At 41.2% G+C, this 17,112-nt stretch overlaps 1 protein-coding gene across 2 annotated transcripts; it reads right to left on the bottom strand.

Moving 5' to 3' along the window:
* Positions 1 to 1,042: 1,042 nt before the first annotated feature.
* On the bottom strand, positions 1,043 to 16,912 carry LOC135547594 (ADP-ribosylation factor-like protein 5A). 2 transcript variants are annotated; one of them, XM_064976737.1, is made up of 6 exons: positions 16,519 to 16,912; positions 11,788 to 11,848; positions 8,549 to 8,696; positions 8,239 to 8,322; positions 7,596 to 7,747; positions 1,043 to 1,783 (listed from the first exon to the last, which is right to left on the bottom strand). In XM_064976737.1, exons 1-6 carry the CDS (start codon positions 16,562 to 16,564, stop codon positions 1,735 to 1,737), a joined length of 540 nt encoding a protein of 179 aa, XP_064832809.1. In that variant the 5' UTR covers positions 16,565 to 16,912; the 3' UTR covers positions 1,043 to 1,734. The 2 variants fall into 2 exon arrangements, with proteins under 2 accessions (XP_064832809.1, XP_064832810.1); XM_064976738.1 differs by lacking the exon at positions 11,788 to 11,848.
* Positions 16,913 to 17,112: the final 200 nt, after the last annotated feature.

Genomic DNA, 17,112 nt, shown 5'->3' with positions numbered 1-17,112 from the left:
TTGCACTGAAACATGCAAAAAAAAATCCCTGCTAGGGGGGAATGCATGTTTTAACTAATTAAACCACCAAGAATATGATCTACATGATCAGTCTCTGTGTGTAAAATAAAGTGGTTAATGTGAACCTAACTCACAGCTAAAAAAAAAAAAAAAAAAGCAATCCAATGTTTTTTGTTGCCTAGACTTCACTGCAAATGACACTCTTGAAAAAGAACAATACACTAATATAGCAGTTAGCCATGATGGCCTTTATAATAGAGTGCTTGTGACCACACACACACACACATCTATATATTGCACTTGGGGAAAAAAACATTTTAAAGTAGAAATAGAATGAAACAAAAAGGCATTCTATTTTTGCTCTATTATAGTGGCCACTATAGTAGACATGGATCAGGTGCACAAGGCTACATGTGTGCAAAAATAACGTTCACTGAGTAAAACATTTTATAATCCCCCGCACTGTCAAATTCAACAAAAACAATATCTTTGGGCTACACTGCCCATTATTACATTGTACTTTCTGCCTGTGGATATCTGTTCTACAATTTGCCAGCAGAGCATGATACTGTTTGTTGGCATAATGTATCTATTTCAGGCAGAGTACACCTGGCATACCCCTTTTTATCCACTGTACTGAAAAAGTGAGAGAGGGGGAAAGTGGGTGGTGTTCCTTTCACCTCTACAGTGGAATCCAGTTTAAGCCAGGCTACATTAACAAGCAATGCCTCATTTTCACCCAATTCTCTCATTCTGAAAGTTAATCACATACTGTAGAGGGAAAATATGAGTTAGATAGTGGTTAGTTCGTTAGATAGTTAACATTTCAAACAGATTGCCTGGGTCCAGTAAGCAACTAACGTGTTATAACTTGAGGAACGTCGTATACCAGTTGATACTGTCACAACCCTGAATTTCGCCTAAAGGTGACTAGTTTGTATCCCTGAGAATGACAAAACCACATTACAAGGGTATAGCGAAGATAACCAGAAACATAGGAATATTTCTTACCTGTCAAATAAATACACATTCACGACAAATGTAATGAACCCAAAACAGATAAAAACACTTTATTTTTTCCAATGTATTTTATATGAGCTGAGAGAGTTAGATTTCCCGCACTTCGGTTCTGTGACTCAGTATCTTCAGCCATCATCACTTCAGGATTCTGACGCAGCAGGCACAAGGTAATGAAATGTGAATTAAGGAATAGAGCGCCATTTGGGACGCAGCCATAATGTAAATACTGGACTGTACACATAGGGCAATACCACCATCTCAGACAGTATGGCAATACTGAAACAAGGCCACGCTGGGCAGGCAGGCTCACCCAAACAACTAAATACGAGTCCTCTTTAAGTCCAAGCTCACCTCCAGTCCCAGATAGTCCATATATTTTTTTAGTTGGAAAACCAACCTTGCAGATTTAGAAATTCAACACAACGGAATTCTTATCAGTCTTTTGTTGAACTTTTCTTTCCAGAATCGATCCTGAAAAGGTAGAGTTTTTCGGTTCTGGTTGCTCACAGTTCTCAGTCGGAGCAGTGTTTTGTAGTAATAAATAAACACGCAGCAGAAAAACAACATCCTGGCAGTCTGGGTCAGGTCAGAGGCTTCATGGAGAGGGCCACCCGTCAACCGCCAACCAACCACTACACCCCTCAGGACTGAAGGTGTAGAGAAAAGGAGAGGAACAGCACACCTGTTGTTTTTGTTGTTGATCAGGGTCCAAGGTCATCTGACTCGCAGTTGTGACGTCATCCACTCCAAGCCCTGGCACAACCTAAAGGTAGGGAGACATAAGGAAACAAGATAATGGATTTATCAGTTTGTGGGAATATATTTTGATACTTCACAAATGTATGTTCTTCAGACTAACACGCAGTGCATTTAGAAAGTATTCAGACCCTTCCGTTTTCCCACATTTTGTTATGTTACTTATTCTAAACAAAAAAGTATTCAGACCCTTTGCTATGAGACTCGAAATTGAGCTCTGGTGCATCCTGTTTCCATTTATCCTCCTTGAGATGATTCTACAACTTGAATGAATGGAGTCCACCTGTGGTAATTCAATTGATTAAACATGATTTGGAAAGGCATACACCTGTCTGTATAGGTCGCACAGTTGACAGTGCATGTCAGAGGAAAAACCAAGCCATGAGGTCGAAGGAATTGTCCGAAGAGCACCGAAAGAGGATTGTGTCGAGGCACAGATCTGGGGAAGGGTAGCAAAACATTTCTGCAGCCTTGAAGGTCCCCAAGAACACAGTGGCCTTCATTATTCTTAAATGGAAGAAATTGGAACCACAAAAACTCTTCCTAGAGCTGCCAAACTGAGCAATTAGGGGAAAAGGGCCTTGGTCAGGGAGGTGACCAAGAACCCGATAGAACCCGACTCTGACAGAGTCCCAGAGTTCCTCTGTGGATATGGGAGAACCTTCCAGAAGGACAACCATCTCTGCAGCACTCCACCAATCAGGCCTTTATGGTAGAGTGGCCAGATGGAAGTCACTCCTCAGGAAAAGGCACATGACAGCCTGCTTTGGAGCACCTAAAGACCATCAGACCATGAGAAACAAGATTCTCTGGAGGAAGCCTGGAACCACCCCTATGGTGAAGCATGGTGGTGGCAGCATCATGCTAAGGGGATGCGTTTCAGCAACAGGGACTGGGAGACTTGTCAGGATCAAAGGAAAGATGAACAGAGCAAAGTACAAAGAGATACAGTTGAAGTCAGAAGTTTACATACACTTAGGTTGGCGTCATTAAAAACTTGTTTTTCAACCACTCCACAAATTTCTTGTTAACAAACTATAGTTTTGACAACTCGGTTAGGACATCTACTTTGTGCATGACACAACTCATTTTTCCAACAATTGTTTACAGACAGATAATTTCACTTATAATTCACTGTATCACAATTCCAGTGGGTCAGAAGTTTACATACACTAAGTTGACTGTGCCTTTAAACAGCTTGAAAAATTCCAGAAAATGATGTCATGGCTTTAGAAGCTTCCGATAGACTAATTGACATAATTTAAGTCAATTGAAGGTGCACCTGTGGATGCATTTCAAGGCCTACCTTCAAACTCAGTGCCTCTTTGCTTGAAATCATGGGAAAATCAAAAGAAATCAGCCAAGACCTCAGAAAAAAAAGTAGACCTCCACAAGTCTGGATCATCCCTGCAAGCAATTTCCAAATGCCTGAAGGTACCACGTTCATCTGTACAAACAATAGTACGCAAGTATAAACACCATGGGACCAAGGAGCAGTCATACCGCTCAGGAAGGAGACGCGTTCTGTATTCTAGAGATGAACTTACTTTGGTGCAAAAAGTGCAAATCAATCCCAGAACAACAGCAAAGGACTTTGTGAAGATGCTGGTTGAAACATGTACACAAGTATCTATATACACAGTAAAACAAGTCCTATATCGACATAACCTGAAAGGCCGCTCAGCAAGGAAGAAGCCACTGCTCCAAAACCACCATAAAAAAGCCAGACAATGGTTTGCAACTGCACATGGGGACAAAGATCATACTTTTTGGAGTAATGTCCTCTGGTCTGATGAAACAAAAATAGAACTGTTTGACCATATAGACCATCGTTATGTTTGGAGGAAAAAGGGGGAGGCTTGCAAGCCAAAGAACCTCATCCCAACTGTGAAGCATGGGGTGGCACCATCATGTTGTGGGGGTGCTTTGCTGCAGGAGGGACTGGTGCACTTCACAAAATAGATGGCATCATGAGGATGGAAAATTATGTGGATATATTGAAGCAACATCTCAAGCCATCAGTTAAAGCTTGGTCACAAATGGGCCTTCCAAATGGACAATGACCCCAAGCATCAAATCAAATAATTTTTTTTTAGCATACTTCCAAAGTTGTGGCAAAATGGCTTAAGGACAACAAAGTCAAGGTATTGGAGTGGTCATCACAAAGCCCTGACCTCAACCCTATAGAAAATTTGTGGGCAGAACTGAAAAAGCATGTGCGAGCAAGGAGGCCTAACAAACCGGACTCAGTTCCTGTCAGGAGGAATGTGAAAAAAATTCACCCAACTTATTCTGGGAAGCTTGTGGAAGGCTACCCGAAACATTTGACCCAAGTTAAACAATTTAATGGCAATGCTACCAAATATGAATTGTGTGTGTGTGTGTGTGTGTGTGTGTGTGTGTGTGTGTAAACTTCTGACCCACAGGGAATGTGATGAAAGAAATAAAAGTTGAAATAAATAATTCTCTCTACTATTATTCTGACATTTCACATTCTTAAAATAAGGTGGTGATCCTAACTGACCTAAGATTAAATGTCAGGAATTGTGAAAAACTGAGTTTAAATGTATTTGGCTAAGGTGTATGTAAACTTCTGACTTCAATTGTACTTGATGAAAACCTGCTCCAGAGGACTCAGGGCCGCAGACTGGGGCGAAGGTTTACCTTCCAATAGGACAACAGCCCTAAGCACACAGCCAAGACAAAGCAGGAGTGGTTTTGGGACAAGTCTCTGAATGTCCTTGAGTGGCCCAGCCAGAGTCCAGACTTGAACCTGATCGAACACCTCTGGAGATGGAGATCTGATTTTCTGTAATATACCATTGCAATGCTTAAAAGCCAGATCAATGCCAGTGGGATGGACAGACCATAATATTGTGACCATAACCATGAACACCAAGGTTCCAAAGACACCCCCTAGGATTGTGGTCAAAATACATTTTTAAAACATTTAATCATGAGCTATTTCTAAATGATTTGGCTGCTGTACCCTGGGAGCTGATATATCAAGAGGATGATTTAAATCACCCTACAGAATGTTTTACTGATTTGCTCACTGAGGTAATGGACCATCATGCCCTATAAGAAAGAGTACAGTTGGTGCCCATCCATCTCCATGGATTGATGATGAACTGGGTGAGGCTTTTTCTCTAAGAAATATGGCACAAGTCTTAGCAGCCAAGTCAAAATTAGAAATTGATGAACAGAATTATAGAACATTACGTAATTATGCAGTTAAATTGAATCAAAAGAAAAAAAAGTTTTTACAACGATGCGTTTATTGATTGTAAAAATTATTCTAAAAAGGTATGGAATCCAGTTAAGGGCTTACTTGGTACATCTATCTCATCATGCCCATCTAGTGTGAAGGTTGACGGGAGAATAATAACAAAACCAGTTGATATTGCCAATCATTTTGCAGATTTTTTTACAAAGAAAATTAATTTACTGAGCAACAATGTAAGCATACATTCTTCCAAACAAGCTATTGTCCAATGGATTGATGATCATATTATGAACAACAAGATCTGCTCTTTTAGTCTACTAACGGTGTCAGTGGAGGAGGTGTTAAACCTATTGAAGTCATTACCTGATGGTAAATCTACAGGTTATGGTCTTATGGACAACTTTTTGCTTTGCTGTGCTGCTCCCCAGATTGCAGTTCCACTGAAATACATTTTTAATTGGTCACTTGAAAAGAGGATGTTTGCAAATGTATGGAAGCATGCGAAACTGTAACCTATTCCGAAAGACTGCAAAGAACCCATTACTCCTGCCAATAGTCAACCAATTAGTCTACTCCCTACACTCAGTAAGCTATTGGAGGGTATTGTGAGCAGATAAATGTGGGAGTACATGGAAAAGAATGATCTGATTACAGCCAATCAGCATGCTTATCGCAAAAACCATTCCACAACCACTGCATTGGTTGACATGACTGACCAGTGGCTCAATGCTATGGATAATGGCAAGTTTGTGAGTGTACTATTTTTAGAATTCAGTGCAGCATTTGATTTAGTGGATCATGAAATAATTTTGACAAAATTAACGCATTATGGTTTCAAGGAGGTAGCATTGAATTGGGTACAGTCATATCTAACTGACAGGAAACAGTCCACCTATATCAATGGTTAATTTTCTTCCCCTCATGTGTTAAACTGTGGAATAACGCAGGGCAGCTGCCTTGGGCCACTTCTTTATTTAATATATACCAACGATCTTCCATATGCCTTAGCTGAAACTCAAGCTACTATATTTGCAGGAAAAACTATAATTTATGCAGCAAGACAATCGGTTAAACAGGTACAGCAAGCTTTACAAGGAGATTTGGAGAATATCGGAGAGTGGGTTTGCCAAAACAAACTTGTTTTAAACATCAAGAAAACCAAAGTTATGTTGGTCTGTTCAACTAGGAAAAGGCCAAAACAGCATGGGATACAATTAAGTATGGGAGGAGTACAAATTGAAGAAGTGGCAGAAAACAAACTATTGGGAGTGCAGCGAGACAACTGCTTATCATGGTCGTCTCAAATAACGAATCTATGTATAAAAAAATATATAAAAAAATTCAAAAAACAGCATGCATAATCAGGATAGCTAAATATTCACCAGGAAAAATTCTTCAGCAAATAACACAAGCATTAATTGAGAGTCAGGTGAACTACTGTTCTGTGGTATGGGGAAATGCATCATTAAGTGAAGTTAGGAGACTGTAGAATGCACAGAATAAAGCAGCAAGGATTGTTTTAAGGTGGAGATATTGTTTTCCTGTTGCAGTCTTGCGCAGTGTTCTTGGTTGGTCATCAATCGACAGGATAAAAAAAAAAACATGCTTATTTTATTTCATAATATACATAATTTAAAACAGCCAAGTTCTATTCACGTTATTCAGTTGGTAAGAGACAGACATGCCGTAAATACTAGGAATAGATTGTCCACCATCTATGCATTATCCAGACAGAAAAGAGAAATAGGTAAAAGAACATTTTGATTTAGAGCAATAAAGAAATGGAATAAATTAACTGAGCAAACGAGAAACCTTTCAATATATAAATGTAAACATTATTTTAAAACAATTTTAAATACAGTATATAGAAATGTCTATATTTTTTAGATTGAGTATTTATTGGGTCATTGTGTTAGTATATTATGTATGTTTGTAATAGTGTGTTTTATGTGAAAATTTGTTCGTATTATAAATTGTGTTTTAATGTTTAAGGACTCTTGGAAGATTAGTCCAAATGGGGACTAAAAGAGATACAAATCAAATCAAACCTGGAGACCTTAAAATAACTGTGCAGCGACGCTCCCCATCCAACCTGACAGAGCTTTGAGATTATCTGCTGAGAAAAATAGGAGAAACTCCCGAAATACAGGTGTGCCAAGCTTGTAGCGTCATACCCAAGAAGACTTGAGGCTGTAATCACTGCCAAAAGGTGCTTCAACAAAGTACTGAGTAAAGGGTCTGAATACTTATGTAAATGTGATACATTGCAAAAAAATTTACTTGGTCATTATGAGGTATTGTGTGTAGATTGAAGAGTAAAAATAACTTTTGAATACATTTTAGAATAAGGCTGTAACGTGTAACAAAATGTGAAAAAAGTCAAGGGGTCTGAATACTTTCCAAATGCACTGTATGCCTAAGTAAAGGATTGCCAGTACTACCAGTGCTAGCACTGTCTACAGCAGTTTCTCAACCTTGAGGTCATGGAACAGCACCAGTCCCTAAGATGACACCAATTTAGTCAATATTCGAGACAAGTGCTAGTTTTAATGAGAGTGGTCTGGTCCGCCAAGGAGAAAATAAAATGTCTTACCCCTCCCCAGTGAGGGCGCAGCAGGCCTGGATGTGCCACTGGTGGTCTTTGACTGATGTGAGCTGCAGGCTCTGGGAGATCTCAGCCACAGACATGCAGCCCTTCACATCCTGCTTGTTAGCAAAGACCAGCAGGCCCGCCTTCTTCAGATCCTGAGGGGGGGGGAGAGAGAGAGAGAGAATTTGGCGTTTAACACACTTAATTTCAACTATGGAGTACTAAAAGGGATGGAGGAGAAGGGCTGGTAAATGATACAATGAGGGAATAGAAGGAGGATGAGGAGAAAATGCGAGAGGTGCCTGTATGCTCATAGACCAGGAGTATCAAACTCATTCCACCAAGGACAGGATCTGCGTGTTTTGGGTTTTTCCTTTCAATCAAGACCTAGGCAACCAGGTGAGGGGAGTTCCTTTCTAATTAGTGACCTTAATTCAACAATCAAGTACAAGGGTGGAGCAAAAAAACACGCAGACACTCGGACTTCCGTGGAATGAGTTTGACACGTGTGTCATAGACCATCATGGAACAACGGCTGCTGCCATGTCTTCTGCTGTGGGTTGTATTGAACTCATACCATCTTGACCCAGACATATTGTCATACGTCCTCTCACATAAAACATGAACAAGAAGACCAACAACTCACTTCATGTGCAAGCATTCTGTAGAGCTCCTCTTTGGTGACAGAGATTCTCTCTCGGTCAGTGCTGTCCACCACTATGATCACAAACTGGAGAGAAAGATGGGGAGAGCGATAAGGACAGTTAAAAAGACAGCCGGTAACACTTTACATTAAATTGCTCTTATACCGAAGTAAAAACACTGGAAACACTGTATTGAGCCGTTTAAAAAAAACAATTGCATAGCAATATTGTTGAGCAGTTTTTGTTAATTTAATAAAAAATAAAACTACAAAATAATAATAACTGCCCTACAGCCACAATACGTGGTCTGACCTCTGTGTTTGTGTAGTACGTGTTCCAGGAGGATCTCAGTGACTCCTGCCCTCCGATGTCCCACATCAGGAAATGAGTGTTGTTCACCATTATCTCCTCCACGTTGCTGCCTATTGTAGGAGAGGTGTGCACCACCTCGTTCATAGAACTGCATCACAAGCACAGAAGGTTCTCAATCAATGCAACAAAAAAAAGTCAGATACAATTCTGGTAGGCATGAGAACAATGGGGTTCCCGGAGTTCACTTCACTTTGTAATCTATGCCCCATTGTATCATTCTTCCATGAACTGTGGGTTAACCAAAACATTTACATTACATTTACATTTAAGTCATTTAGCAGACGCTCTTATCCAGAGCGACTTACAAATTGGTGAATTCACCTTCTGACATCCAGTGGAACAGCCACTTTACAATAGTGCATCTAAACCTAGCTCAATATTGGACAAAAGGAGCCTAACACTACTCATTATAGTCCAAGGACCTTAGGCAGGCAGCCTAGCAGTTAGAGAGACGAGCCAGAAACCGGAGGGTTGGCAGTTCAAATCCCGGGTCCAACAGAAGAAAAAAAAAATATCTGGTGATATCAAGATTTCCGCTAGGAAAATATGGTGCCGGACAACGTGACCGGGAAGATTTGAATTTACTGGCCATTTGAGAAATTTACTGAACCCATATTAGAGGTCGACCGATTATGAGCCTGCTGCTGCCTACCGTCGCTCAGTCTGTCTGCTCTATCAAATCATAGACTCAATTAGAACATAATAACACACAGAAATACGAGCCTTTGGTCATTAATATGGTCGAATCCGGAAACAATCATTTCGAAAACAAAACGTTTATTATTTCAGTGAAATACGGAACCGTTCGGTATTTTATCTAACGGGTGGCATCCCTAAGTCTAAATATTCTTGTTACATTGCACAAGCTTCAATGTTATGTCATAATTGCGTAAAATTCTGGCAAATTAGTTCGCAATGAGCCAGGCAGCCCAAAATGTTGCATATTGTCGTGGTAATTTCCTGTATTACTAAATGAGGAGAGTTTACAAACCACACACAAGTCAGAGTTATATTTTAAACTTAATCTTTAATTATATGAGCTTCACCATAGCCCTTTGACTCCCAGATCAATTCAGTGTCTATAAATGAATTCTGAGAGTGTTAACATAATGGTAATTGAGATATTTTATAGCAAAGATCCACCCCTCTCAACTTACATGACAAACCACAGATCTCAGGAACTCTTCACAAAGGGCCTTTTACTTTAAAAAAGGAGTATCCCATAGCCAGATAGCATTAGCTATAAATTATCGTTCAGTTTGGTCTCTAAAACGAGATTCTAATCTCGTTCCTAGTTCCAAAACATTACCTCACGATCTGGAATGCTCTTTAGGCTTTATTGGCCAAAGACATTGTAAATCTCCTCTGTCAGTGCTATCTCATAGAGGCCCATCCTGTGTGGAACAACACACACAATATTCAACAGATTCTATTCTGTCGAATAAAACAACCATTCTTAATGCAATACAAAGATTCTAAAATAATCTTACAAGCACTATAACATAATCATGCCATTTTCCACGACATCTTCCCATCACATGGTTTAACAACAGATACATTCACATTGGAAGACAATGTTCCATTCTGACCTCTCCCCTCTCTGGGCCCCAAGTGACTTTTCCCTAGAGAAGAAAGGAAAAATGCAACTGCCGACAGTATAGTCCAAAAAGAGACATTCTAATGACAAGTATTGTCCAAAAAGAGACATTCTAATGACAAGTATCTCAAAGTAAATAAAACATCTTATTTATCTTTGTTACATAACTAATTCTGATTCAGCTACGACAATATACCCTGACTCTGCGTGCAATGAACGCAAGAAAAGTAACACAATTTCACCTGGTTAATATTGCCTGCTAACCTGGATTTCTTTTAGCTAAATATGCAGGTTTAAAAATATATACCTCTGTGTACTGATTTTAATAAAGGCATTGGTGTTTATGGTTAGGTACAGTCGTCCAACGATTGTGCTATTTTCGCAAATGCGCTTTTGTTAAATCATCCCCCAGCATGCATCGATTATATGCAACGCAGGACACACTAGATAAATAATAGTAATATCATCAACCATGTGTAGTTATAACTAGCAATTATGATTGATTGATTGTTTGTTTTTTAAAGATAAGTTTAATGCTAGCTAGCAACTTACCTTGGCTTCTACTGCATTCACGTAACAGGCAGGCTCCTCGTGGAGTGCAATGAGAGGCAGGTGGTTAGAGCGTTGGACTAGTTAACTGTAAGGTTGCAAGATTCGATCCCCCGAGCTGACAAGGTGAAAATCTGTCGTTCTGCCCCTGCACAAGGCAGTTAACCCACCGTTTCTAGGCCGTCATTGAAAATAAGGATGTGTTCTTAACTGATTTGCTGAGTTAAATAAAAGTATATAAAAAAATCTGCAAAATCTGCGCCCAAAAATACCGATTTCCGATTGTTATGAAAACTTGAAATTGGCCCTAATTAATCGGTCGACCTCTAACCCATATGCATTGGGTACATAAACCATTATGGCGTCCACCCACGGTGCTCAGAATGACAGAAATCACATTTAGATTATGGTAATGCATCTTAACAGAACATGCAACTCATGTAATGAAGCAGCCAATAAAACATAATTTGCCCAAATGGAATTTGCAGGAAAACGCCATTCTAAACAGAGCACCTAATAGCGGTTCTATTTTGTGATAAAATGAAAATCTCTGTTAGAAACTTAGAAATAGGGGGTATCTAAAGATAAAACAACTAAGATGGGTTGCTAATATGACTAGGATTGACAACGAAAGAAAGTTGATATGAAAACCAATAGAACAGAAGATAAATGGCATAGCAGCCCCCGCCAACCAAGCCTGCTCCAGGGCATCAGAAGAGCTGAGAACAGAGTGGCGGAGGAGAGTGCTGAGGGTGAAGCGTGAAGGCTCTTCTTGACTGACTTTCAGGAAACTGTTCTAGGCTTGGCCTATGTACAGCCCACCGGAGTTGGATGTGACCTATACATCCAACCCAATAACAGCCTCTGTTGAAGACCATTGTCCAACCCAATAACTACATGTAGGCCTACTTTGTTTTAGTTCTTACAGTCTTTGAGATGATCAGTATAATGAAAAGCACTACATAAATTACATCTTCCCTTTCATAGACGTCCCTCTCATCCCCTTAAAAAAAGGGTACAATAAGCTACTTACAACTGGTAAAGAATGGTGGTCTTCCCTGCATTGTCCAGGCCCACAATAATAACCTTGTGTTCTGAAAAAGTGAGAAGAAATACATTTTAAAAACACATTCAAATAATCACGAGACACTATAAACTTCAAAAATAAGTCTGACTTCAATGCCCAGTGGCTGACCTACGCTCCCAATATGGAGCAGCACAATGGAGTCATTTGGATATGTGTCATTCAGCTCTCCACAGCACAGTCATAAACTACACAAGCCATTCATTATAGGAGCTGCAGGACTTAAGACTTCACAGTGACAAACTGCAATGTTAAACACATATTCAAACGGCTCTCTCACTGCCCTTTCTCTGAGACATGGCAGTGCCAGAGACACACACACGAGAGTGAGTGGTCTCAGTGCTGTGCTTGCTAAGGTTTAAAGCAGCAGCTGTCGGTAATGGATGGCACACACAGAACGGATACTGACCCACCTGCTCAGCTGAACACATAACGGACACTGACCCACCTGCTCAGCTGAACACATAACGGATACTGACCCACCTGCTCAGCTGAACACATAACGGACACTGACCCACCTGCTCAACTGAACACATAACGGACACTGACCCACCTGCTCAACTGAACACATAACGGACACTGACCCACCTGCTCAACTGAACACATAACGGACACTGACCCACCTGCTCAACTGAACACATAACGGACACTGACCCACCTGCTCAACTGAACACATAACGGACACTGACCCACCTGCTCAACTGAACACATAACGGACACTGACCCACCTGCTCAACTGAAAAAAGCCATCTGCACTCAAACATACGGCTCCATGTAAACACTGTCACTGGCAGACAGACAAATAAACACCAACAAGAAACACTGGACCAAAACAAAAGACAGGATACTCTTAGCGCACACACACACACACACACACACTCTCTACAATGTTGTTAGCATGGTGCTAGATGCCACTAGACAAGACATTACATTACACCTGTGAAGTGAGTCTAGTCCTCATGAGTATGACTGAAGAAGGTACATGGCCTATACAAAACTAGCCTCGTACGAACTATCCTGATCTGGCAAGCTTACATTCTGTATCCATTTAGCGGTAGTGAAAAGAGAATTTAAGCTTGCGAGGTCATCGGGATGGTTCGTACAAGGTCATCGGGATGGTTCGTACAAGGTCATCGGGATGATTCGTACAAGGTCATCGGGATGGTTCTTACTAATGCAAAAACCACACCTTGACCGGAATTCAAGACATGTCCAGTATGGCTAATCCAGACAGATATGGGCACAGCAGGCTGAGCAAACATATGACTAATAAGCTGAAACAATATCCACCCCTTTTAAAAGCCACAGGCAGGAGTAGGCAGTGTATATTTGGATTGGATCTAGAGCTAGGCCTACTCACTCCCCTCCGCCCTTAATACTCACTCCCCTCCGCCCTTAATACTCACTCCCCTCCGCCCTTAATACTCACTCCCCTCCGCCCTTAATACTCACTCCCCTCCGCCCTTAATACTCACTCCCCTCCGCCCTTAATACTCACTCCCCTCCGCCCTTAATACTCACTCCCCTCCGCCCTTAATACTCACTCCCCTCCGTCCTTAATACTCACTCCCCTCCGTCCTTAATACTCACTCCCCTCCGTCCTTAATACTCACTCCCCTCCGTCCTTAATACTCACTCCCCTCCGTCCTTAATACTCACTCCCCTCCGTCCTTAATACTCACTCCCCTCCGTCCTTAATACTCACTCCCCTTTGTCATTTCTCTTCCTGTCTCTTGCTACATGTATTTTTGGCAGACCTGCAGCACAATCCCCAGTGTTTAGGCTACAGCACCGGGATTCAACTTGACTGCTTCTCGGAACTGTTTACAGTAAATTGAGTGGTCTACTTCGATTCACGGTCATAAATAAGACTACTTTGGTGTTCATTTTTTAAGGAAAGGGAAATTCCTATTTTTGCTTTACGAAACAACTTCAGATAACACCAAGTAGCACGGGAAGCCAACTTCCCATGTGGGGGGGGGTCTAAGCTATGACATTATGTAGACACTTTTTTTGGTGGGCGTTATCTAGATAGACACTAGGGCTGGGAAACGCCAGGGACGATACGATATTATCACGATACTTTGGTGCCATATGTCTGCTGCAGAGGGTCAGTCATGGAAATAAAAGTGCTTAAAACAAAATGTATTTAACAAAGAGCAGACATTAATATGAGAACATTTTTTGCAGCCACTGCAAAATGCAGATTGCAAAGAGCACACATCTGTCACCTGGGTTTGAGGTCTCCAGTTAGTCTTGCGTAAACTAATGCATAAGACCTTGTCTCTGTTGCAAAGGTACCTCAGGTGTTTTAGGCTGTGTTGCAGTTAAAATTGGTGCACACGGTTCCATCAACAATATCGACTATATTCACTGTAAAGAACCTGTGTACCTGGTGCTGTGCTAGTCTATTTTACTTGTCATTCACCTTGTGAATGAACTGCTGTTTTTTATTTAAAACTGCCACAGCCCACATTGAAAAGTCTTTGAAATTCCTGTTTGAAGTACTACTGACACAGCGCCATAAACTTAACGTCTCTCGGACCATGGGCTTTATGACACGTGGAACACTGTTGCTTGTGGACGACTACCAATCAAAGCCTTCCCCAGACACTGGGCATAGCCAATTACAATAGGCCTATGTGAGAGGAGAAGGTCTTTATATTACAAATAAAGACATTGTGAGAGGAGAGTCCAATGAAACTAGCCTAGGTTTTTAAGAGACAATTCAGCTACAGTATTGCTCTGACTGAACCAATATGGAACCGCTAAGAGATGGGTCATGCTGTATGCCTGTAACAAGTTACACTGACATTGAATAAAGTGGGTCAATAGTTGTTGAAAACGCTTATATTTCCCCCTTTCAGCAGCCTTGAAAACTAGGGCTGGGAATTGGCAGGGACCTCACAACACTATTAATATTGCGATATTGTCAATAAATCATCAAAAATAATATCCCAATATGTAACTGTATCGATTTTTCCCCCAATCACTACTTGAAACGCATAAAAAGCTCTTCATGATGGGACATGCATTGGGTGGGAGGTATACCCGTCTCTAACCTAATCTAGCAGGCGTAAAAAAGATGCCTGAGCAGAGTCCAAACATTTGTTTTTCAGGGGAAATGGAAGTTAGGTGGAAAATACCGTATTCCTGAAAAACGGAAACATCCGCTTTCTATCGACCCCGCGGAGAGTGACAGGTAAACAGCCTGCGACAACAGTAGCTCTCGTCAACTCCTAATGGAATTTCCATGCCAAACATGTTAGGCTTGACAATGACAGCAATTTAGTTAGCAAACACAAACATCTGGGACCAGCCTAGTACAACAGAACAGGATTAGTCATCGTCATGAGTGCTACGTGTTCATCCATAGGTAAACACATCTTGATGTGGCACTGACTGCATGTGGGGATAGGAGTGAACAGTAAACCTAAAGTGAAAAACTAAAGTGAAGTCTTTAGTTTCAATATCTGGGATTGTTTATGTATACGACCTTGATTTGACTAGGCAAACAATCCTTTAACACAGTCAGTGACCCCCTGAGAATAGGCCCACATACTACATAAAATGAGGCCAAGAGAGAGAACTTTCCACAGGAGCACTCTGCTGCCCTCGGGTCTCGTGTTACAGGTTCACACAGATCTGTTTACAGATTGAGTTAGTTCAGGATTCAGCAGGGAGGGATTGATTACATTTTCAGCTAAATTAGACAAAAACACAGTGCACTAAAGAGGCCATTCAGCACAGCTCTTAGCTGACCATCTGTGAGGGAAAACTGGAAAAATACTGCATCAAAGGCCAGTTGCTGGGCTAATGCTCAAAATTAATATTCAAGTTCCATTTTACTCTCCAGTGATCCTGAACTTTAGCTAGGCTGACTCAACTCATGTGGAACACAGGGAGGACGGGAGTCCAAATGTCATCCCAATGTCCCAACAGACTCCCATAGTTGCGGTCCAGAACCAAGGCTCTCTGAACAATGCAGTACTGATATAGCTATAACAATATACAAAACACATGGTGATATCATTCAATATAGCTAGCTATTACACCAGGGGAGGATGGCTAATAATAATGGCTGGAACCTAACTAATGGAATGATACCACTCCACTCATTACCACAAGCCCGTCCTCCCCAATTAAGTTGCCACCAACCTCCTGTGTATTACACTACAGTTCTTTGTGGACGGCAGATAGCCTAACAGATAGAGCGTTGGGCCTGTAACCGAAAGGTCTGTAGTTCCCCGAGCTGTCGACGTGCCCTTCAAATCAAAGTACACATATTTGCTGATGTCATCGCAGGTGCAGCGAAACCCTAATTGCTCCAGGGTCGCCGTTAATAATGGCAGACCCTGGCCGTCTCAGAGGGTCTCTCAGTCAGGGGAAGTTGGGATATGAAAAAAAGATGTCCAATTCCCACATGCATGAAATAGGACAGATAAACACCCAACGAATTATAATAATAATTACTTTACACCCCCCCCCATTTTTATTTATATATATAAATTGTAATAGCAAGCTAGCAGTTTTGTAAACACTGGAACATTCTTGGCTGTTGGCTAACAGCTGGACTATCTAAATAACAACATGAACTCAGCTGGATACGTTAGACGCTAGGAAACGTGCTACGCTAACTAGCTAACTACACACTCGACGTCAACGATTGGTCTGACATACCTTGATGATTGAAAAGCCTCCATAGCTTGGTGAAAATTATTCCCATGTTGTTGTTGTAGAGCCTTTGGCGGCAACTAACTACGACCAATTTGGCTGTAATTTAGCTAGGTAACTAGCTGACTGGCTAGCTAGCTTGCTATCTGGCGAATTCCTGAAGATGTTGCTAACGTAAATCGGGCAATGCAGTCACACGACCTGGCAATATTTGACGGTGGAAAAGAGACCAGTAATATCAACTCTTATTGATAAAGTTATCATTTTTGCACGAAGGCTTTTCCTTTATGGCCGAAATAGAATTACAGGACGACGTTATTGCATTTCTAGCTACAGAATACAACGGTAGCTGATTAGCTAGCCCTGGAGTGCAGTCGTCAACACTGACGCATGCTCTCTCCACAATCCGCCCAGTGAGGATGGATTCCAGAGTGATTACCAAATCAGAGACAATTATGACGAATAAAGTTTAGGGTGACACCATATACGTTACATTGCATTATGTGTGCAAAGCCCACTATCCAGTAGTACTGCATCCATAGGCACTTCAGGTCATTCATCATTTGGAGTGAGGCAATTGCAGCCATTCACAAAATGCCA

This window comes from Oncorhynchus masou, chromosome 10, assembly GCF_036934945.1.
Source record: "Oncorhynchus masou masou isolate Uvic2021 chromosome 10, UVic_Omas_1.1, whole genome shotgun sequence".
NCBI classification, from domain to species: domain Eukaryota; kingdom Metazoa; phylum Chordata; class Actinopteri; order Salmoniformes; family Salmonidae; genus Oncorhynchus; species Oncorhynchus masou.
The sequence above is the reverse complement of the archived record's forward strand: the minus strand, read 5'-3'. Positions and strand labels throughout refer to the sequence as shown.